The sequence below is a fragment of the Athene noctua genome, unplaced genomic scaffold, assembly GCF_965140245.1.
Source record: "Athene noctua unplaced genomic scaffold, bAthNoc1.hap1.1 HAP1_HAP1_scaffold_31, whole genome shotgun sequence".
Lineage (NCBI taxonomy): Eukaryota > Metazoa > Chordata > Aves > Strigiformes > Strigidae > Athene > Athene noctua.
In genome coordinates this window covers 201,280-222,620 of record NW_027437536.1, presented here as the reverse complement: position 1 = coordinate 222,620, position 21,341 = coordinate 201,280, and the positions used below count along the sequence as shown (strand labels likewise).

Genomic DNA, 21,341 nt, shown 5'->3' with positions numbered 1-21,341 from the left:
CTGCCCCTCAGGCGCATTCGCAGTCTCCAGCGGCGGGGCGGCGCATGCGCAGTGCGGCTCCGGGGCGGCAGCGGGGTCTCTCCCTCTCCGTTCCCCCCTCGACCCCCTCCCCTCCCCAACACCCTCCTCCCCGTCCGTCTCCGCTTCCTGCGGGCGCGGGCCCGGAGCGGGCGGGGTTTCCGGGAACGCGGGCGCCGTCGGGGCTAATAAGACTGAACGGGGGGGGAAGCGCCACCGCTACCGGGAGCGACGGCAGCCGGCCGGGCCTGCGGCGTCCATGACAGGTGAGGAGCCGGCTCTGCTCCCGCTCCCCCTCCCTTACCCGCCACCCCGCGCCGCGCAGTGGGCTCGCCCGTCCCCGCTGGGCGCTGCGCGGAACGTACCACCTGCCCCCCCATCCCCCTGCCCGCCGCCCCGTGGGCCCGCCCGTCTCCTGAGGGGCGCCGCGGGGACCGCACTACCCGCGGAGTGGGGGGTCTTGCCCCCTCCTCACGGCCCCGCGATGCGCCCGCCCGTCGTGCGGGATAGTGCGGGAGCGAACTACCCGCCTCCGGTGGCGGGGCGGGAATGAGGGCGGCTGCAATGAGGGGCCTTGCAGTGGGGGGGGCTGGCCTCGGAGTGACTGGCTTGGGAGGCTGTTTGCGGGTTGGGGGGGGCCTGGCCTAGGAGCCTGAGATGGGGGGTGACTGGTGGGACTGGCTGGGGCCGGCAGTCTTGGGGGGGGGGGCTGTCCCGAGAGGCTGCGTTGGGGGGCTCAAGTGGGCTGAGAGGGGAGTGGGGGGCGTGCCAGGCTTGGAGGGCCCTGTCCCAGGAAGTTCAGGTGAAGGAGCCTGGGGCACCCTCTGTGAGCCTCTGGGGTTTGGAGATGGCCAGTCAAGGGGGGGGGCTCTTCCATGGGAGAACAGGATTTGGGGGCTCCTGGTGGGGACAGTTGTGCTGCTACCCGCCCCCCCACACCCCAGCCACCCCTTGAGCAGGCCCGGCTGAGGGCTCAGTAACGACCACAGCCCCTGCCTGGGGGGCTGCCCAGCGCCGAAGGAGGGGGCTCAGGCCGAGCTGTCCCAGTGCCTTTCAGCACCAGCATCTTTTAAACCTTCTCTGAAAGCTCCTCACCGCTCATCCCGGGACAGGATGCGTGGCGCTGAGCTTCAAGATGCAAATCTTTCCTGGCACTGCTTCACAGCTGGTTTAAAGTCTGGAACGTGCCTGAAATGGGGCTCTTTTGGTGGGTTTTTTTTTAATCGCCGCTTTTTGCCGTGCACCTGGAAACTACTTGCACAGCATCTCGGGCTGTCAGGATCCCTCAGTGGCAGATACAATCCCCATGCTTCATCAGAAGTAACAGCAACAGTTAGGGCTCGGAGAATGTGTCGAATGACCACTGGTCATTCCCACTTTTCCTTAGCCATCAGGATCACACTAAACATCCTCTGTTCCCTGCAAGGACAAAGAAGGGACCATGACAGGGTTTGACACTTCAGGCTGCTGGTGATTTCCTGAATCGCAAGTCTCCTGAAGTTGTAATTATCCTTAAATGCACCCAAAAAGCAACGATTTGGATTTTTTTTTTTAAGCCAATGCTTTTTTTTTCATATTGCTGTTGAAGGACAACTCAGTGTTGTCTTAGAGAAGTCTGCAGTTTCCAGGTTTTCAGAGCCTCATTGTCCCACACTCTGCACAAAAATATAATCAAAGGTCAAGCACCACCAATTGAAAGCTTTTTAATTGCAGCCAGCATAATCAGTGTGGCTAATTAGAAACAAGCTCTGGATGCGAATGAGTGATGCCCAGATTCTCGCCGATCGCTGGGTTCGAAGGCTCTTGACCTGCCTCCAGTGCCACAGATGTGCCAGATCCTCTCCCCTGTGCCAAAGCTCGGTCGCAGGATGATGCTCAAGTCCTTCAACCTCTGCCCTTGTCTATTTGCTCGTTAAGGGGCTGGGTTTTTTTTTTTGTTATTTGGGAGATGTTTTTTTTATTAAAGCCTCTTGTGATCTTGTTTACATTCATGATTCTGGTGCCTTGTGGGACACATGCAGTAGGCTCAGCCTCTCTGGGACAGCTCCGAAGTTATTTAGAGCCCTTTTCTGCAGCAAAGTTTTTATTTCCTTTTTAATTAACATCGATGAGCTCTTTGCCAGAGCCCATCCAGGAGCAAATCCATCCGGAGATCGACACTTCAGCAGCTGGAAAAACATTAGCTCCATGCACTGCCAGGTCCTGCCTGTAGTTGTTCTGCCCAAATTGCCTGGCTGCCTGCCCCACGTCCTTGCCCGGTGTTGGGTGAGTGGAGAAGCCTTGAGGGCAGGTGGAGTCCCCAAAATCCTCCTGCTCATCTGGGATCATCCTGGGATGCCTGTGGCAAGGGGGGGGAGGTTCCCTTTGGGACGGCACAGGCAGATTTATGGTAGTAAAGAAGAGAAATTACATCCCGCCTGCCCACTGTGCTTCCCTTTGGAAACCCCCTCATACCCGTGGCAGAGGGACCTTTAAAGGTGAGATTGGAGGTTTTAAAGCTAGGCTGGAAGTTTGGGAGTTAGGTAGGCCCTGGGATTGATCCCGAAAGTTTGGAGGAAAGTGGGAGCTCTGTCAATACAGCACCATGTCTAGGGAGTTAGTCTTGGGCTGCTCTGGCTCTTGCCTTGCTTCAGATGCAGCCAGAAAACCCCAAACTCTTGCACCTGGCTGTAAATTGATGGGCTTGAGTTTTATTTTACCCTGATTAAAGCCAGGGAACAGTGGGGGCAGCAAGCCCAAGGTGACTCTGGGGAGACTCAAGGCGGGGACAGTCCCCCTCAGCCACCACCAGGAAGTAGCACGTCCCCTTGTCCCGCTGCCTCCCATCGCCTCCATCGCCTGGCACAGTGGGATTTGGGAGCCCAGGGAGTTAATCTTGTCAGGTGACTCTGATTAATTTTTTTCTAGCTGTTTGTTTTCCAAGGGACTGTCGTGGTAGAGACAGACACGACAACGTTTTTGCAGCAGAATAGCCATCTTTATTGCTCCCCCCGTATCTTACATACTTTATCCTTTCATCCAGGCACCATGCTCATTGGTTACATGGCTGTTTGTCTATTACTTTATTGGGTACTTTTCTTAAAATCCCCCACTGTTGGGGTATCTGACGAACACGGTATTTTTCTTCTTTCTCCTTATCTCCAGTCCCTTTCTCAGGCTGACCCAGCACTCCTCCAGGACTTTTCCAGCTGCTCAGCGGTACACAACAAGCTGGTCAAGGTCAAACTGTTCTCTCTCTGCCAGGCATTCGGCAGGCCCGCTGCCTCCCCCAACAATTCCCCCTCTTTGTATTTGTGCTAAGAATATTGCATTGGCAGTCTTCTGCAGGGCCCTTTGCAAGAGACTGATGAGACATGGGAACATTAAAAGCACAGTTATTATGATCAGGAAAACTACCCCTACAGTTTTGACCAGAGATATCAACCATCCAGACAGCCCCCAACCTGTAAACATCCTTGTCAGCCAATCTAAGCCATCATCTTCCGTTAAACGCTTAACACCATCTTTTAACTGTTGTGTGCTCTTATGGATTGATTCAGAATGATCTGCAGTTGCTGGGGAATCCTGGTTGCAGCGAGGATTTAGAGTACCTTTCTTTATAAGTTGGAAATCTTACGCGATGCGTCCATCCGTAGGTGAGGCATCCAACATTGCTGCAAGCAGGTCCGGCCTCTGGATCAACGGGCCAAAATAACTGGCACTTTTCTTTGAGCGGGAACATCTGATTCCATCCTCCTGTTGGGTTCCACCCAGAGCCTGGCCAGCACTCCAGGGGGAAAACCAAGGGAGTTTCTAATAAGGTTAAACACTTTCTTGATCTGTCAATTCTTGATATTGCTAAACAAAGTAAACTGAATACACGCATTCTTATAGCATTTCATCCTTATTAATAACTACCATTAAGGAGTTGCAATTGCTGTCAGCATTTTCTCTTAAATGAGTTGGCAACCATAGTGTAATTAAGGACAGCGATAGTGTATTTTGTCCTGTTGCAGTAGCAAGCATTACCTGTACATTCTGTTTAAATGATCAGTTAAAAAGACCCCAAACTGTCAGCACAGGGGCACCCACAGCACTCACAGCCGGCTCCTGAGGGTCCAACAAAAGCCGCCTCTTATGCCTCGGGTATAGTCGCACACACCCTGGCGGTAACTATTGGGGACCGTGACCTGTGGAGACAGCAGCATCACCTCTTCCCCAGGTTAATAACTCACACGGTCCACTCCACTGGCCAGTAACTAAATCTTTAACATGTACTTTGATGCCCTTTGGCAAATTCTGTTTTGAAAAAAGAGAAGAAAATTGTTGAAAAAAGGCAGCAAAGAAGAATTATCCCCATAATGGAGAAAGTTAAGAGTATAAACTGCTTTATCTAAACATGTCTGTGGTGGTTCCCCAACCATTGCCCCTTTTTTGTTTTTGAAACTGTTGCTTCGACGTACCATGTGCACGCTCAGCAATCGCTTGCCCTGTGGGGGAATGAGGAATACCTGTAACATGAGTAATACCCCACAGATTAAACAATGTTTGAACTTCCTTTGAAACATATGCTTTGCCATTGTCTGTTTTAATTTGGTGTGGTACCCCAAGCATAGTAAAAGCCTTCTGCAAATGTCAAATCACATCTTTTCTTGCTTTTCCATCATGTGCTGTTGTTACCAAAGCATAAGTATCAATAGAAACATGTACGTATTTTTCTGTCGACCAAACTTATTTATATGAGTAACATTAGCTTGCCAAATCTGTAAGGCCTGCACACCTCTGGGATTAGTATGAAAATACACTGGAGTGTGAGTTCCTTGGTAAGCAGGGCAAGTAGCTACAATAGAGTGAGTTTCAGTATGGGACAAGCTAAACTGGTACCATAAAGCTCGATAACTTTGAAAAAATTGATGTGATAATACAGCTTGTTGCTTCATGTTAGGAACAGTGCTTCTTGTTAGAAACAAGAGCATCTGCTCTGGCATTACCTTCTGTATACAACCCCGGTAAGGTAGTATGACTAGGAATGTGCATGATAAAATAAGGTTTTGTTCATAGCTGAATACTCTTCTAGAGTTCTAAAAGCACACTGATTGTCTGACATAATCTGAAGTACTTTGTCTAGTCAAGAAACTAAGTTGGCTACATATGCTGAGTCAGTTACAATATTTACAGGAGTAGAAAAAATGGAAAAAACCAACAGGCATTGCACACAGCTCTACTACTTTTGGAGAACTTTTTTGATATACTACTTTGTTGTTCCAGTTGTTGTTTTCGTACCATACTCCTGCTGCTTTACATGTTTTTCGTGAGCCCTCTGTAAAGACAGTGGGGCCTGTCACAGGTTCTGGCTGGCTTAAATTTTTCTGACCAAATGGTATTTCTTGAGCAAATTTCAGTAGCAAGTGCGATGGTAGATGATACGATATCTGTCCTGGAAAACCCGCCATGGCTGCTTTTAGCTCAAAATTATTTGTCAGACACCAGTCAAAATACCAATTTTGAACAGGTAAAACAATCGTAGCTGGATCACGCCCCGTTAGTTCTAAACATCGTTTTCTGGCTTTTATGATTACATCAGCAATAAATTCAAACAATCCAAGAGCTGTTTTTTGTGGCTGGAATGATAAACTCATCCATTCTAAAATATGCAGTGGGTCATCCCACTCAGGATTCTAATGCACCAAAGCACCAAATGGCACGGTTTTGTCAATTAGTACAAAGAATTGTACTAATTGAGACGGATCTGTTTGAGAAACAAATTTCTCATGTATAGATTGTTCCACCATGTGAATTAGATTGTTCCACCATGTGAATTACACTTAATACTCCTTATTTAATATTCTGGGTTCAGTTGGATCATTGGAATTTTTTAATAATCCCAATAATGGTTGCAACTGCGAATTGGTGTGTCCAAGATAGGGCCTGATCCAATTCAAGGATCCCATCAGCTTCTGTGCATCATTAGTGTTTTAACCTCAAGGTTGAGTTTCACAGGTTGGGGCACAACCTGCTTGCTTGTAACTCATTCCCCAACATTTCCAGGATTCTACCTTTTGTACCTTTTCAGGGGCAATAACCAATCCATATTGTTGTAACAAATCTCTGGCCAAATTCTCCATGTTCTTCAACTGCTCCTTGCTGTTTGATGCTAACAGGATGTCATCCATGTAAGGGTAACAATAACTAGTAGGAAATTTTTCCCTTACGGGTGACAAAGCTTGTGCTACAAACTATTGACAAATTGTTGGCGAATTTTTCATGCCTTGTGATAAAACCTTCCATTGATACATGTTTGAAGGTTCCACATGATTTAAAGAAGGCACAGAAAATGCAAAAAAAAAAAAAAAATTTTTTTTTTCCCTCATTACAAACACCGGGGTATTCCATGGGCTAGGAGAAGGTTCAATATGTCCAGCAGCCAGCTGTTCTGCCACCAATTCCTGCAGGGCCTTTAATTTTTCAATTGGCAGGGGCCACTGATCCACCCACACAGAGTTATTTGTTAACCAGGTTAATGCAAGTGTGGGTTGTTTGACACCCTGCAACACAGTGACCCTCTTCAAAAAATCCATAGTAATTTTCGCTCCTCGCTGTAACAAGCAGTCCCTTCCCCAAAGATTCGGGGCGGGGGGGTGGGGTGGAATGGGGTGTGGTGTGTGCTGTTGTCACATAGGGTTTGACAGTCACCTGTTGACCCTCGGGGTTGGTGATCAGAATTGGCACAGCTGCCACTCCTGCTTGTGTCGACCCTCACAGTCCTACTGCTCCCATTTCCCTGTTTTCTGTTGGCCAGGTGGATGGCCAGGAATAATGAGATATAAGTTACATCAGCTCCTGTGTCCAGAAGTCCGGTAAGCGTTACTGTCACTGGCAATTGTCTTCTGTTGGATAGTGTACAGGTCATCTGTGCTCTTGATGATGAAACAGTCTGTGACCAAAAGACCTGCGGAGGTCCTGTGGATCCGAACCCTCCATCATGTCGCAACTGTTGTTCTGTCTTAGGAACACAACTCAAAAAAGGTACAAGTTGAGCAATGCAAGTGTCTTTTAGAATGGTTACTGGTGGGTAAGGAGTAGAAATCATAGCACAAATTTGTCCAGTAAAATCAGCATCAATCATTCTCACATGCGCAATTAATCCATTCAGAGTGCTGCTAGATCTCCCGATTAGTAGCGTGCTCAGTCCTCGTCCTATAGGTCCTTTCGCATTAAGTGGGACCTCAACAATGTCTTTTTATTTATACTTGTGCCTGGAGGTTCCCCTATCTCCTTCCAGCGTTTTACAATGCAGCTCAGGGGGCTCTTTTGACTATTCCCCCACTCTGGCCACTTCCCATCTCGTCTACTTTACCTTAACACGCTGCCCGATAAGCTGACAATATCCCCCTCAGGCAGAGGGTACAGAGGTGCCCTCTCCCCGCAGAGCACGCACCGAAATTCAAGACAACAATGACCACAGAATTGCTGCCTCCCGCTACAGGAGATGTTTCACCTGCGACACTTAAACCCCTGAGCCCCAACAAACATCAGCACCAGGGCCCCAGCGGGGGGGCGCCAGGCTCTGCACTAAGGGATGTTCACTCGCCCTGCACTCCCCCCGCGCAGAGTCTGCCCCGCGCTTCGTTCCTCCCCGGGCGCTTCCCCGGCGGGAGAACGGACCCGCGGGGCAGAGAGCTCCGCCCTGCGCAGCTGCAGCTGGGCTGCGCCTCACACCCGCAGAACAGCCACACAGGGGGGCCTCGCGCTTGGTCCTGACACACCGTGAAATGGCGAATACTACAAACAGCAAAACACCACTCAGAATCTATAAAGCCGTTGCTGCTTGGTGATGTGGTGCTGACAGACAAGGGACGATGCATCACAGTGTCACACCTGCTGGACAAACTGCCGCTTTGGGGGTTCAGGGGGGGCGGGCGTGGGCCGGGGGCACGGTGCCAGAGGCCGCAGGTGGTCACTCCATGGCAGGGGGGGCTTGGGGAGACCCTGGGGCTGCCACCGTCAACTTCGTGCTTGCAGGTCAGGGGTGCGAATGCTAAACACAGCCATGAGCAATTGCCTCCAGTATACCTGTTGTAAATGAGTTTTTAAGTCCGTCCTCATTAAGGCTTTTCTGTAGTTCTTTAATAACAGGGAAATGCCGTCCTTATCAGCAGGTAGTGGACGTGTGGAAGGGGCTGGCAGCTTTTCTGGAGGTGTTTCAGCTACAACTGTAGGATCCATCCGAGAACCGAACCCACTAGGTGAGGTGGCATCGGCTGCAGCTGCCGCGGCAGTCCCATCACTTTTTAACTCTTTCAGGGGTTGATGTACCAGTCGCCATGCAGTTGAAGATGACAGAGCGATGGTGTTCTTCCTTACGGCCGCCTCGAACAAGGCGCTCCCTGCCTCTTTCCATGTTCCGAGATCAAAAGCAGACAGTGCATCAGCAGGGACCCCATTCCTTTTGCACCAGATAAGCAAAGTGCACAGGGCTTTTTCCTCATCAGAGGGAGCTGGTGGAACAGAGGGCTCCACCATGGGAGGTGGAGGGGGCACTGCCTGAGGGGCTTTCTGCTCATTCGGTCTTTGTGGAGGAAACAACTCATCTTGTGCTTCCTCATTAGAGTCCTCATACAATCCCCTCACTCTCAACCACGGTCTACGTTTAGGATGGGCTCCCCCCGCTCTTTTTGATGTGGGTTTATCAGAGTGGTGCAAAATTTACATAGTGGCACTTAATTCTCGTTCTTCATCACTCTCCTGCTCTGCATTGCCCTCCTCAGTCAGTTCTTCCCCCTCTTTGGGGGGTGCTGAAGGGGTCACCCGTTCTACTGCTTCACCCCCTGATGCCATATGTCCATCCCCACCCTGTAAATCATTTTGAGGAAGAGCAGGCTGAGAGTGAGATAGGGGCTGCAATCTTATTTTTCCCGTAAGGGGTTTTCTTCCTGCGACAGCCGACATTCTAGCGTTAGTGCTGCTTATTCCTTCCCCGTTGTCTTTTGCTATTTCTATTGTCTTTTTTCTCACACTCTGTCTTCCATCCCATTAGAGTCTCAGCAGTTGCCAGGTAGTAACCAATTCTTCTGCTTTTGACCCTTTAGAAATTGCATCCCATAGTTTTTGTCCTACTTCTTGCCAGGCAGTCACACTGAATGCAGTGGCTGCCGTAGTTTCAAATCCTTGCATTTTGCTCCATATCAAAATCCTTTTTAAACTATGTTCGGTGGTTTTAACACCTTTTTTCTTTAGCAAGGCTTTCCATGTGGTCAGTATCTTTTCTTCTTCTTTAGTTATTTGTTGCCCCATAATTACAGTCCCGTTCCCGGCGGCTCACCTTATCAGGTGTCGAAATTCAGGTCCGGACCAGGCAGACTCCCTCTGCTCTCAGCTACACCTGGCTCCATCCCTGCTGCACCTCGACCTGCAGCTCCACAAAATTTCTCTGATCCCATCTTTGTTGCGATCATGTTGGCTCGATCACGTCGGCTTGATCACGTCGGGGTCACCATTTGTTGCGGCAGAGACGGACACGACAACGTTTTTGCAGCAGAATAGGCATCTTTATTGCTCCCCCCATATCTTACATACTTTATCCTTTCATCCAGGCACCATGCTCATTGGTTACATGGCTGTTTGTCTATTACTTTATTGGCTACTTTTCTTAAAATCCCCCACTGTTGGGGTATCTGACGAACACGGTATTTTTCTTCTTTCTCCTTATCTCCAGTCCCTTTCTCAGGCTGACCCAGCACTCCTCCGGGGCTTTTCCAGCTGCTCAGGGGTACACCACAAGCTGGTCAAGGTCAAACTGTTCTCTCTCTGCCAGGCATTCGGCAGGCCCGCTGCCTGCCCCAATAAGGGACCATGCCCCCTGCCCCCTGAGCTTGTCCAACCTTCCCAAGGCTTTTTAATCCCTCGTTGGTGGCAGACAGGTAAAGGGACAATGCTGACAAACCTGCTCCATCCTGGCATCTCCAGGTTTGCAAGGATGCCACGTTGATTTTTGTCGGGGGGGGGGGTGGGGGGTGGAGTTGGTTTTGGGAAACTGGTGTAGCGGAGGAGATTTTAATTGGCGCATGGGGGTGGCTTCATGCTGAAACTGGCTGCCTCCCCTCAAGGGAGGGGAAGGAAAAGCATCAGGAGCTTTGCTGACTTTCTTTGAGCATCTCTCCCTCTTCTCCCACAGGTCGTCTCTGCTCTCGCCATTCCTCCTGCCACCAGCGTTAGCCACTTCCCCGATCCCGCGGCAGAGAGGGGGTTAGAGCCCACGGCCCCACCATGAACGAAGTGTCCGTTGTGAAGGAGGGCTGGCTGCACAAGAGAGGTGAGGGTGGGGAGCTGGCGCGGCAGCGATGGCATCCCTCCGAGGCCGGGTCACTGCAGGGAGCCCGGCACTGCAGCTGCTGCCAGGAAAGGAGAGCTCCAGTTTCCAGTTACTGACAATTTTAACCTTTCCCAGCACAAACGCAGGGGAGGTCTCTGCTTCCCCTCACCCCCAAAAGGGGGTCACGAAGCACATTAGCACCGCAGGGCATCCCAAAACGCACCAGCACCTCCCTTTTCAGCTTTCTCCTGCTCCAGGCTGGGGTTGGCAGCTCTCGCGGCCATCGGCAATGCCGCTTCGCCGGCGTTGGGTCTGTGCTGCAAGTGAATCCTCCGGCAGTGTCGGTTTTAATTTCTTGCCACGTTGGGAAGCTGGAGAACAATCCTAACACCTCCCCGCAGACCTTCTAACCTGGTTTGCGGCAGCCCTGCAGCCAGACCCACAGCCAGCCCTTTTATTTTTAGCTCTACATGGGGAATGTTGCAGCGTTGTAGCAGCTGTGCACGTGGAGTTTTATTTTTAGATCCATTGAAGGTAGCTCTTCTTTTTCCTTCCCTGGCTGAGGGTGGTTTGCAAGAGGAGCAGGCGTGAAAGCCAGCCACCTCCAGCAGCCTTTCTCCCGCTGGCAGCCCAGCTGGATCCCTGTGTCCAGCAGGTTTGTGGATTCCTCCTTCTTTGTGGAAAGTAGACCTGGAGAGGGCGAAGCCAGGGCTTCCCTCCAATGCTCTTTCTTTCTCAGGTCGATTTTGGAACTGCCAGGGGAAGCCTGAAGCTTCTTTTTCCCCCTCTGTGTTCCCTTGGAGCGAGTGTGTTTCAGACTTAACCCACTGCTCACACCTCTCCTAAATCACAGCAGCCAGCTGCATTTTGCAGGAGCTTCTCCAAAGCAGCTCTTAGAAACAGTCTGAAGAAAAGCCCCACTGAATTTTCCATCTTCAAGGGGTCCTTCTGCTGTTTAATTACCCATCTCATCACCAGAACCACTTCTACAAGGGGTCCTTCCCCAAAAACCCCTGAGCCATCCCCCTGCCCCCCTCTCTCTTGCAGGGGAATACATCAAAACGTGGCGTCCCCGGTATTTCCTGCTGAAAAGCGACGGGTCTTTCATTGGCTATAAGGAGCGGCCAGAGACGTCCGACCACAGCTTGCCACCTCTGAATAACTTCTCGGTAGCAGGTATGTCAGCACGGGTGGCTCCAGGGCAGTCTGTGGTTAGGAGCTGATGTCAAGCAGGGTGTCTTCATCCCCAATGCTGTTAGGGAAAGCTTTGGGATGAGGATATTTGATCCCAAACCATCGTCTTCCCTTTTAATTTAATTTTTGAACTTCTGCAGAGTGCCAGCTGATGAAGACTGAGCGGCCTCGGCCCAACACCTTCGTCATCCGATGCTTGCAGTGGACGACAGTCATCGAGAGGACCTTCCATGTGGACTCTCCTGAAGAGCGGTAGGCGCGTGGGATGGCCCCTCCCTTTGGGTGTCCCGGACAAAGAGCGCGTTGTGTTGTGTTGTGTCAGCACTGGCGTGGCCAGCAGGGCCAGGGAAGGGATCTGAGCCCTGGGCTCGGCACTGGTGAGGCCGCCCCTCGATGAGTGGGTTCAGTTTTGGGCCCCTCACCCCAAAAAGGCCATTGAATGACTCGAGCGTGGCCAGAGAAGGGCAACGGAGCTGGGGCAGGGTCTGGAGCACAGGTCTGCTGGGGAGCGGCTGGGGGAACTGGGGGGGTTCAGTCTGGAGCAGAGGAGGCTGAGGGGAGACCTCCTGGCCCTCTGCAACTCCCTGCCAGGAGGGGGCAGAGAGGGGGGATGAGTCTCTGGAGCCAAGGCCCCAGCGCCAGGCCCCGAGGGAATGGCCTCAAGCTGCCCAGGGCAGGGTCAGGCTGGCTCTGAGGAAGGATTTCTGTGCAGAAGGGGCTGTGGGGCGTTGGAATGGGCTGCCCAGGGCAGGGGGGAGTCCCCGGGATCCCTGGGGGGGTTGAAGAGTCGGGCTGAGCCAGCGCTGAGGGATCTGGGGGAGTTGGGGACGGTCAGGGTGAGGGTCATGGTTGGGCTGGAGGAGCATCAGGGGCTTTTTCAACCGATATGAGTCTGTGATCCCAGCTGGAGGAGAGCCTAGAAATCTCTGAGCTCTGAGCCATTGGCCCGCAAAGGCTGGAGAGATGGGCACAGCTCCTCTCGCTGATCCTCGCTGCTCCCCCCATGCCACCAATCCGCTCTTACTCTGTAGCGAGGAGTGGATGCGAGCCATCCAGACGGTAGCAAACAGCCTAAAGAACCAGGAACCGGAGGCAGACCTCAGGAATTACAAGTGCAGATGTCCTGACGACAGCACCAGTGCTGAGGAGATGGAGGTGGCTGTCAGCAAAACCCGCACCAAGGCTGTAAGTTGTCCCCGGCGCAGCACCGTCTCTTGCCACAAGCGGGATTGCGGCGAGTTGGCACCGCCGAGCAATGAGGGAGGGATACGGGATAAACCTCATCTCCCTGGTGACCACTGTCACCAGGATAATCGCGGGTGAAAGAGCAGCCTGGAAAACCCTTTCCCATCCCAGATCCTACTTGCCCACACTGCAGACTCTCACCTTCATCTTGTTTCTCCCCAGACCATGAATGATTTTGATTACCTGAAGCTCCTGGGAAAGGGCACTTTTGGCAAAGTCATCTTGGTGCGGGAAAAGGCCACTGGCCGCTATTACGCCATGAAAATCCTACGGAAAGAGGTCATCATTGCAAAAGTACGTGCAGAGCCCCAGCGGAGGGCGAGGGCAAGAGTCGGGAGCCACCAGGGTTTAGGGGATCGCAGAATCATAGAACAGTTTGGGTTGGAAGGAACCTTTCAGGGCCATCTCATCCAAACCCCTGAGGGCTGCGATGTTTCAAAACATGCCTCCGAAGCTGCCCAGCTCCCACTGTGCTCTAAACGCTGGGGGATTCTAGGAATTTCAAAAGCCTGGGCATGCATCGTAAGGTGCAGGTGGGTGACACTGGGATCCGCTCACTTCCCTCCCTCTGTGGACATGGCGCGGCCACGGCCTCCTCCAGATGTGACCAGTGAAGCATTCACCCTGTGGGGGCAAAACCAGGGCAGAGCTTGGTGCTTCAAGCTCCCATCCCTGTTTGGATTTTTTTTGTTGTTTGGTGGTTTGTCTTTTTTTCTGGGAATAGTTGAGAGCGGTGGAAAAATTCTTGATTTTTCCACAAATGGTGGCGCTTCCTCTCTCCTCCTTTTGCAGGATGAGGTGGCACACACTGTCACGGAGAGCCGGGTGCTGCAGAACACCAGGCACCCCTTCCTCACCGTAAGTACGGCTGGTGGCAGCCAGGGGATGCCTGGCATGCCCTGGAACGACCCTTCCCTTCCCCTCACCACCTCCCATGCAAGCGCAGAGCCCTGCAGCTTCTCTGAGACCTTTTTTTCTCTTGCAGGCACTGAAATACGCCTTTCAGACCAATGACCGGCTGTGCTTTGTCATGGAGTATGCCAACGGCGGAGAGGTGGGAGCTTAAGACTGATACTCCCCCCAGGGCTTGGAAGGATCTTGTCTGCATATTAAATAGCTGCTTCCAGCTCATTAGCAGACAATTTATTCCACATGTGGGGAGGTAGAGCATGCAGCTCTCCTCTTGCCTGAGTTTTCCTGGCTCTTTGCTCGCCTTCCAGGTGCTCGATATCACACGAAACCATCCAGGGGAGCTGCGGACACTGCAGCCCCTCCACCCATCACTGGCTTCTTTACCTTCCGCCCTGTGCTGGCATCCAGCTTTGTTTCTCCACCCTGACACGCTTCCCTTGCAAGGGAGAATGCAGCCAAGGGCACAGCCCCTCTCTCAAGCGCTCCTGCTGGCAGAGCAGAGGGGGAGCTGTCGATATTTTTCAAAGCGAGGAGCTTAGAACACATATGACCGCATTAGCTGCGTGCTGAGAGCGATTAACCCGGGTTTCACCGTGGGTTTTAAGCACTTGTTGATCGGCTGTTGTCTTTTATTTGTTTGTTTGTTTTTCTTTTCCTCAAGCTGTTTTTCCACCTCTCAAGAGAACGTGTCTTCACGGAGGACCGAGCCCGTTTCTACGGTGCAGAAATAGTCTCTGCGCTGGAGTACCTGCACTCCCGGGATGTGGTGTACAGGGACATTAAGGTACCAGCCCAGCAGCAGTGGCGTCTGTTCTAGTGCCAGCACAGTTTTAATCTTCCTGGGCTGGTTGCCCCCAACTCCTCTAAACCCCCCTGCCGAGGCCCCTCGCAGGGTTTCAGGTGCCGCAAGCTGCCTTTCTCCGCTCCTGCTCGCTGTGGGTGTTGAAGAACTGCTCTCTGCCCGGGGCTGGGGATGTTGTGGTAGGAGGGAGCGCGGGAGCTTGGCTTCAGCAGAGAGACCTTGAACCTGCCCTGTGGAGCGCTGTCACCCCCGTCCCCAACGAAGCCTTTTTGGGAAGCAGCATCCCGCTCCTGTGCTCCCGACTTTGCTCAGCTCCAAACATATTCTCCCATCTGCCTGCTTTTTTTTTTTTTTTCAGCTGGAAAACCTCATGCTGGACAAAGACGGCCACATCAAAATCACCGACTTTGGGCTCTGTAAGGAAGGCATCACGGACGGAGCCACCATGAAGACCTTCTGTGGCACTCCTGAGTACCTGGCTCCAGAGGTACCTAAAGCATTGCCACAGCCAGGCTTTCCTTGAAATCCTTGTGCCAGAAAAAAGGGGTTTTTTTCTGTGGAGGTTATTCCCAAAGTCCAAGGTGGCAGTGGTTCAGTGGGGGCTTTTCCAAACTCTTCGGTTGCAAGTGTGGTTGTTCTTAGAACAGGGTTTCCCTTCTCCCAACTCGCGTTGCCACCTCATTCTTTAGCCTCATCAGCACCATCCTCTGTCTCCCGACACAGGTCCTGGAGGACAATGATTACGGCCGTGCCGTGGACTGGTGGGGCTTGGGAGTTGTCATGTATGAGATGATGTGTGGTCGCCTCCCCTTCTACAATCAGGACCACGAACGCCTCTTTGAGCTGATCCTTATGGAGGAGATTCGGTTCCCTCGTACCCTCAGCCCTGAGGCCAAATCCTTGCTGGCCGGGCTGCTCAAGAAGGATCCCAAACAGAGGTGAGACTTCGCTGGGATGGATGGGACAGGGGAGGGATCTGAGCCCTGTGCTCGGCACTGGGGAGGCCGCCCCTCGATGAGCGGGTTCAGTTTTGGGCCCCTCACCCCAAAAAGGCCATTGAATGACTCGAGCGTGGCCAGAGAAGGGCAACGGAGCCGGGGCAGGGTCTGGAGCACAGGTCTGCTGGGGAGCGGCTGGGGGAACTGGGGGGGTTCAGTCTGGAGAAGAGGAGGCTGAGGGGAGACCTCCTGGCCCTCTGCAACTCCCTGCCAGGAGGGGGCAGAGAGGGGGGATGAGTCTCTGGAGCCAAGGCCCCAGCGCCAGGCCCCGAGGGAATGGCCTCAAGCTGCCCAGGGCAGGGTCAGGCTGGCTCTGAGGAAGGATTTCTGTGCAGAAGGGGCTGTGGGGCGTTGGAATGGGCTGCCCAGGGCAGGGGGGAGTCCCCGGGATCCCTGGAGGGGTTGAAGAGTCGGGCTGAGCCAGCGCTGAGGGATCTGGGGGAGTTGGGGACGGTCAGGGTGAGGGTCATGGTTGGGCTGGAGGAGCTGCAAGGGCTTTTCCAACCGAGATGAGTCTGGGATTCTGGGGGGGACCACAGTGCTGCTGGCTATTCCAGATGTGCCTCTCTCTCTGTCCGCAGGCTCGGCGGAGGTCCCAACGACGCCAAGGAAGTGATGGAGCATCGCTTCTTTGCCCCCATCAACTGGCAAGATGTGGTTCAGAAGAAGGTAGGAAGGGAAGGGAGTGCATTGAAGGGGTGAAGGGACAGGCAGGCACTTGGCACAATGCCAGTGAGTGAATTTTTCCTGGTTTCCATCAGCTGGTCCCACCATTCAAGCCCCAAGTGACATCTGAGATAGACACGCGGTATTTTGATGACGAGTTCACCGCCCAGTCCATCACCATCACCCCTCCGGATCGCTGTGAGTGCCTACGCTGCCCAGAAACGGGAACCCCCTTTGTCACCTGTACACCCTTCCCCTCCTATGACCTCATTTTCTTGTTACCACCGTTGTGGTGGCAGGTGTCACCGCAGGGGCTGTGGTGGCATTGCTGTCACACCTCAAATAGCTCAGGGTCCCTCTCGCTGCCCTGCAGAGGTCTTGGGCAGCTTTAGTGGCATCTCCGTTGTGGGAGGGAGCAGGAAACCTTGTGAACACACCAGGGAGCCTTCATCAGCACCTCCCTCACCCTCAAACCTTGCCCTGTCCCTTCGCAGATGACAACATGGGCTCCCTGGAGAACGACCAGCGGACGCACTTCCCCCAGTTCTCTTACTCCGCCAGCATACGGGAGTAACCAGCCGCGGCACCATTCGGCCTCTGAGGAGGAGGAGAAGGGTTTGGGGGTTTGCTCACCGCAGGAGGGACTGCTCTTCTGTGCCCAGCAGAAGTAGGGGGACACTGTGACTCGCTGGTGCTGCGCCGCGGTGCCTTTTGGAAGCCGTACCCCCACCAAGTGCTCTTGGTCTGCAGCTCCCACCCTGGCGCCAGGATGTCAGGACGTGCCTCCTGCCCCTAGCCTGGGACTGCTTTGATTTTAATTATCTTTATTATTATTATTATTATTTTCTTTTTTTTTTAAATTTCTAGAAGTGCTCGCAAGCTTTTCAAACCAATCCCCATTTCCCCTCAACTGTGGCCTTGACCCTCCACCCCCCCGAAGCTCAGCCATCCCTCTGCCCAGTAAAACCCAGTGCTCCCAGTTGGGGAGAAGCTGTTTTTACAGCAGGAGGGAGGAAAAAAAACCCCTCTGAGGCCAGGATCCAGGAGTGGGGGGACACCATGGCAGTACCCCCACCCTGAGACCATGGGGGGGTCAAGTCTCAACCCCTCACCTCCTCCTGGCTTTGAACTGAATCCGCAGCGACCGAAAACCCCCCATCCCCCTGAACTGGCGCCTGGGTAAAGGGGAGCACCCCCACCCAGCAGGAGCCACCGCCTGTGGAAAACACAATCCTCACAGCAATAGTTTGGCTTTTCCGGTGCCTTAAAGCCAGGAGCCGCGGTGCCGTCGGGCTCCGTGACACCAGCCCCATTCTCCAGCACTGTTAGCAGCCGACGGCGTCACCAGAACCAACCAGTGCCAGTGGCGTGACTGGGTCTCTCCAGCACCGATAGTGGGAGGTCCCCCCCCACCCAACGGGACACTCTGGGACACCTTTGGGCCCCCCCACTGCCGTGGCGCTGCGCCGCTGGGACCGGCGCCTTCGCCAGGCCCGGAACAAGCTGGACTTGCTGCCTGGTGCCACCAACCGTTTGCAGGTCGGAATTGGGTACCTGGTGCTGCCTCCCCCCGCCCCCTCCCCCCCCCAGGGAGGAACTGAGAAAAGTTGCGCCTTTTCTCACTTAGTTTGGGCAAAACTTGAGTTGAATGAACTGAAAAACAGGGGGAAGGGGGATGAGGCCCGTGGGTGCGGTGGCCTGGCATCCCTGGCGCAGCAGCTGGCCGGCAGCTCTTGGCTGCCCTTGTGTTTGATGGTACAAGCAATAAAATGGGGGGAGTTTTGTTCTTTTTTTTTTCTTATTTTGGAGGAAGCGGGAGCTTGGGCTCCTTTCCAGTGGGAGAAGGTGAGGCTGAGAGGCCTGGTTTAACGCCCCCCGCCCCGCCCTGAGGCGCGGTGGTCCCAAAGGACCCAGATGCTCCTCCTTGGCACCCTCAGTCACCTGCCAAATGCTCCCTGGGGTCTGATGTGTCCCCAGGGGTGTCCCCGTGGCAGGTGACAGCACAGGACCCAGTATTGGTCACCAAACACTTTACTGGTGGCTCCCACCGCAGCCCAGGGCTGCCCAGAGTCCCTGGGGGTGGGGGACGGTCGGGGGGTACACGGGTGCTGGCAGGGCTCAGAGCTGCAGGAACTCGGCCACAAAGGCCATCAGGATCTTGCCCAGGTCCTCCACGGTGGGGGGGTGCAGGTTGTCCTCGGTGTCCTCAAGTGTGTGCCACACGTGGGGGAAGGGCAGGGGGATGAGGTGGAGCACAGGGACACCTGTGGGGACATAGAGGGGGGGGAAATGTGTCCCCTTGGGACCCTCTGGCCCAGCCCCAGGAGTGTGGGGACACGGGGACAATGTGCCCCAGGGGCGGTGGGGACATGGCACCTCGCTGGAGGAAGGGGATGTGGTCGTCCTCGACAGGTCCCGGGGCCGGGCTGAGGCGGAAGAAGGGCTGGTCCTGAGGGGGGGCGTGCAGCAGCCCCAGCCGCCGCAGCTGCTGCTCTGCTCCGGGGACACAGGGGGGACCTTTGTGACACCCCTGGTGTCCACTCTGGCCCCAGCCCTTCATCCCCATCCCAGCCTCATGTCCCAGCTTGTCACCCATCCGTGACCTCCCCAATCCCATCTCCATCCCCACCCTGTCCCCTTGTCCCCACCCTGTCCCCTTGTCCCCGTGTCCCACCGATGGTGACGAGGCGCAGGAACCAGTGGTGGGTGCGGGGGAAGTGGCTGTGGATGGCAGGGTGACGGGCGCCCAGCAGGTCCAGCAGCACCAGCAGGCTCTGGGGACACCAGCATGGCCGTGGGGACACCGGGATGGGGACACCAGAGTGCCACCCCTCAGATGGTGTGGGACTGTCCTAGCTGGGCACCCAAAGGTGGTGGCACGGCAGTGGGGTGGTCTGGTGCTGTGTCACCGCTCTTGGGTGCCACCGGACCACACCACTGCCATGCCAGCACCCTTGGGTGCCACCAGGCCATCCAAGTTGGGTCACCACGGGGGGTGGACTGTCCCAATGCCATGTTAACCACACTTGGGTGCCCTCAATTCACCCCCCAATTCAACCCTTGGCTATCATCCTTGGGTGCCAGGGCCACCAGACCACCCACACCCATTGCTGTCCCACCAACTTTGGAGGCCACCAGCTCCCCCACACTGCCACAGGGCTCCGTGTCACTCACCATGGCGGTGATCTGGGTGCCACGGGGCCCGTGGGGGGTGGTGGCCATACGTGCCGCCAGGTGCCGGGCGCCGTAGAGGGAGTCGGTGACGCTCCAGTCCCCGAAGGCTTCTTCCCCGTCCAGGAACAGCAGCTGCAGCGTCACCTCTGCGCCCTGACAGGACACGGGCGTCCAGCAGCAGGGAAGGGACCCCAGCATCCCGGGGGGGGGGGGGGGGACTTGAGGAGTCTTGGAGGGGGGAAGGGGGTAGGGGTGTCAGGAGGGTCCCAGGCATCCTGGGGAAGCGTGGGGGGATCCCAGACATATGGGGGGGGGTATCTGGGACTGCCCGTCACCCACCCTGTCCTTGGCGCGTCGCAGGGGCTGGTCGAGAGCAGCTGCCAGCTCCAGGAGGATGGCACAAGGCACAGCCGAATCAGTGGCCCCCAAAAAAATCTGCTGGCCGGGACCAGGGGGCAAGACCTTGGTGTCGTAGTGACAGGCGAGGACCAGGCGGCGGGGGGCAGCGGGGGCCACCGTGGCCACCACGTTGGTGAAGGTCACCGGTCCCCGAGGAGTCACTGCTTCGAAGGCATCGAGCTCCAGGTGCCAAGCGGCCCCCAAGGCGCCCAAACATCCCACGATGTGCTGCGGGGACGAGGATCCCCGGTGAGGGATACGGCGGCGGCACCCTGGGGTGGGTGCGGTGGCACCCGAGCGTGGGGCAGCCACGGGGGGGGTCTTACCTGGCGGGCAGCGCGGCTCCCGGGCCCCCCCGGCACCCGTTCCCGCAGGAGGGGCCGCAGGAAGGTGTCGCGCAGGCGGGTGGGATCCAGCCGCCCCAGCAGTGTCTGGAGAGTCTGCTCCAAGGGGGGGGGCTGGGGGGGGGCGCTGCGTCAGTGTCAGGGGTGCTATGGGGTCCCTCAGGGGCGTTTGGGGGTCCCTGGAGGGGGCTGGGGCCCCCACGATGGGTTCTGGGGGAGGCCTTACGAAGTCGGAATCCAGGCCCCTGGTGGATGCTGGGAGGTGTCTGGGCGCTCCTGGAGGGGTTCGGGGGGCCACGGCTGCAGTGGGTGCCCCCATGAAGGGGTCTGAGGGCCCTGCCGGGGGGGGGGGGGTTTGGGTGCCCAGGATCCGTTGGGTGCCCCCCCCGATGAAGTCCGGGGAACCCCTGAGACTTGGGGGGGGGGTGTCCGGAGAGGGTCTGGGAGCCCAGGGGGAGGTCGGGGGACTCCCGGGGACAGCAGGGAAATGCCGGTCACCCCCTTCCCGGGACGCTCCCTCCCCCAGACCCACCGGGATCTCCCCTTCCCGGCCCGCCCCCCGCTCACCGGGCCAGTGCCCCGTTCCCCGCCGGGCCAGGCGACGTAGAGGAGGGCGGCGGCGGCCGCCAGCGCCAGGAGCGGCAGCAGCGGCCGGTGACAGCGGCGGGCCCGCGGGCAAATCCCGGGCTCCGGAACCAGAACCGGCACGGCCACCGGGACGAGCCCGGGCCCCGAACCCGCGGCCCGGGCCCGGCGGGAGCCACCGGCACCCTTCCGCATGGCGCGGGGGGCGGGGCTGAGAGGGGGCGGGGCCCCGCGAGCGACCTGCGAGAGCCCGCGGCAGGGCGGGGCTTAAGCGCTAGTGCCACGCCCCTCCCGAGCGGCGGGCTGCGCGGGGCGCATGCGCGGTGGCGCTGCTCACGCGTTAGCGCATGCGCAGCGGGACGAGGGCGGTCACCCTGATGTGACGTCACTCCCCGCCTGTGATGTCACCGGGGTGGGGGCGTCACTCCAGGTCAGCGGGGAGCAGGGTGTCACCCCCGCGACGCTCCCCGGGATGGGGCTGTCACTGCGAAGGCAACGCGGGCGTCCCCCGCACCACGAGGTCACCCCGGGTGGGGACGTCACTGCCGAGGGGACGTCGTCGCCCTCCCTGGGGACGTCACCAGGGGACAGGACATCACCCCGAGGGGCCACCGCCCTCCATCCACAGCACCATCAGCCCAGACGGGCTGTCACCCCAGGCAGGGCTGTCACCACCACAGGGCCACCACCATCCCCCATGGGGCCAGCACCCT

At 55.9% G+C, this 21,341-nt stretch overlaps 2 protein-coding genes across 4 annotated transcripts; one reads left to right on the top strand and one right to left on the bottom strand.

The window, feature by feature from the left end:
* Positions 1-44: 44 nt before the first annotated feature.
* Positions 45-17,913, top strand: AKT2 (AKT serine/threonine kinase 2). Its single transcript, XM_074933385.1, has 14 exons — positions 45-284; positions 10,172-10,309; positions 11,357-11,485; positions 11,644-11,755; positions 12,535-12,688; positions 12,911-13,042; positions 13,541-13,606; positions 13,734-13,802; positions 14,322-14,444; positions 14,821-14,949; positions 15,186-15,400; positions 16,042-16,129; positions 16,222-16,324; positions 16,621-17,913. Exons 2-14 carry the CDS (start codon positions 10,264-10,266, stop codon positions 16,698-16,700), a joined length of 1,446 nt encoding a protein of 481 aa, XP_074789486.1. The 5' UTR covers positions 45-284; positions 10,172-10,263; the 3' UTR covers positions 16,701-17,913.
* Positions 17,914-18,032: 119 nt separating this feature from the next.
* QPCTL (glutaminyl-peptide cyclotransferase like) lies at positions 18,033-21,288 on the bottom strand. Of its 3 annotated transcripts, none has more exons than XM_074933386.1 (7): positions 20,572-21,288; positions 20,026-20,157; positions 19,640-19,927; positions 19,301-19,453; positions 18,801-18,900; positions 18,503-18,619; positions 18,033-18,390 (listed from the first exon to the last, which is right to left on the bottom strand). In XM_074933386.1, exons 1-7 carry the CDS (start codon positions 20,821-20,823, stop codon positions 18,245-18,247), a joined length of 1,188 nt encoding a protein of 395 aa, XP_074789487.1. In that variant the 5' UTR covers positions 20,824-21,288; the 3' UTR covers positions 18,033-18,244. The 3 variants fall into 3 exon arrangements, with proteins under 3 accessions (XP_074789487.1, XP_074789488.1, XP_074789489.1); XM_074933387.1 differs by having other exon boundaries at positions 20,611-21,286; XM_074933388.1 differs by lacking the exon at positions 18,801-18,900 and having other exon boundaries at positions 20,611-21,286.
* Positions 21,289-21,341: the final 53 nt, after the last annotated feature.

What these genes read in the sequence shown, in the direction of transcription:
- AKT2 (XM_074933385.1), top strand. Translation starts at nt 10,264, where the DNA reads ATGAACGAAGTGTCCGTTGTGAAGGAGGGCTGGCTGCACAAGAGAG. An exon ending in GGGCTGGCTGCACAAGAGAG is followed by an intron (nt 10,310 to 11,356) that starts GTGAGGGTGGGG and finishes TCTCTCTTGCAG; the next exon opens with GGGAATACATCAAAACGTGG. An exon ending in AAGATGTGGTTCAGAAGAAG is followed by an intron (nt 16,130 to 16,221) that starts GTAGGAAGGGAA and finishes GGTTTCCATCAG; the next exon opens with CTGGTCCCACCATTCAAGCC.
- QPCTL (XM_074933386.1), bottom strand. Translation starts at nt 20,823, where the DNA reads ATGCGGAAGGGTGCCGGTGGCTCCCGCCGGGCCCGGGCCGCGGGTTCG. An exon ending in GGAAGGGGAGATCCCGGTGG is followed by an intron (nt 20,158 to 20,571) that starts GTCTGGGGGAGG and finishes GCCCCCCCCCAG; the next exon opens with CCCCCCCCCTTGGAGCAGAC. An exon ending in GGAGCCGCGCTGCCCGCCAG is followed by an intron (nt 19,928 to 20,025) that starts GTAAGACCCCCC and finishes TCGTCCCCGCAG; the next exon opens with CACATCGTGGGATGTTTGGG.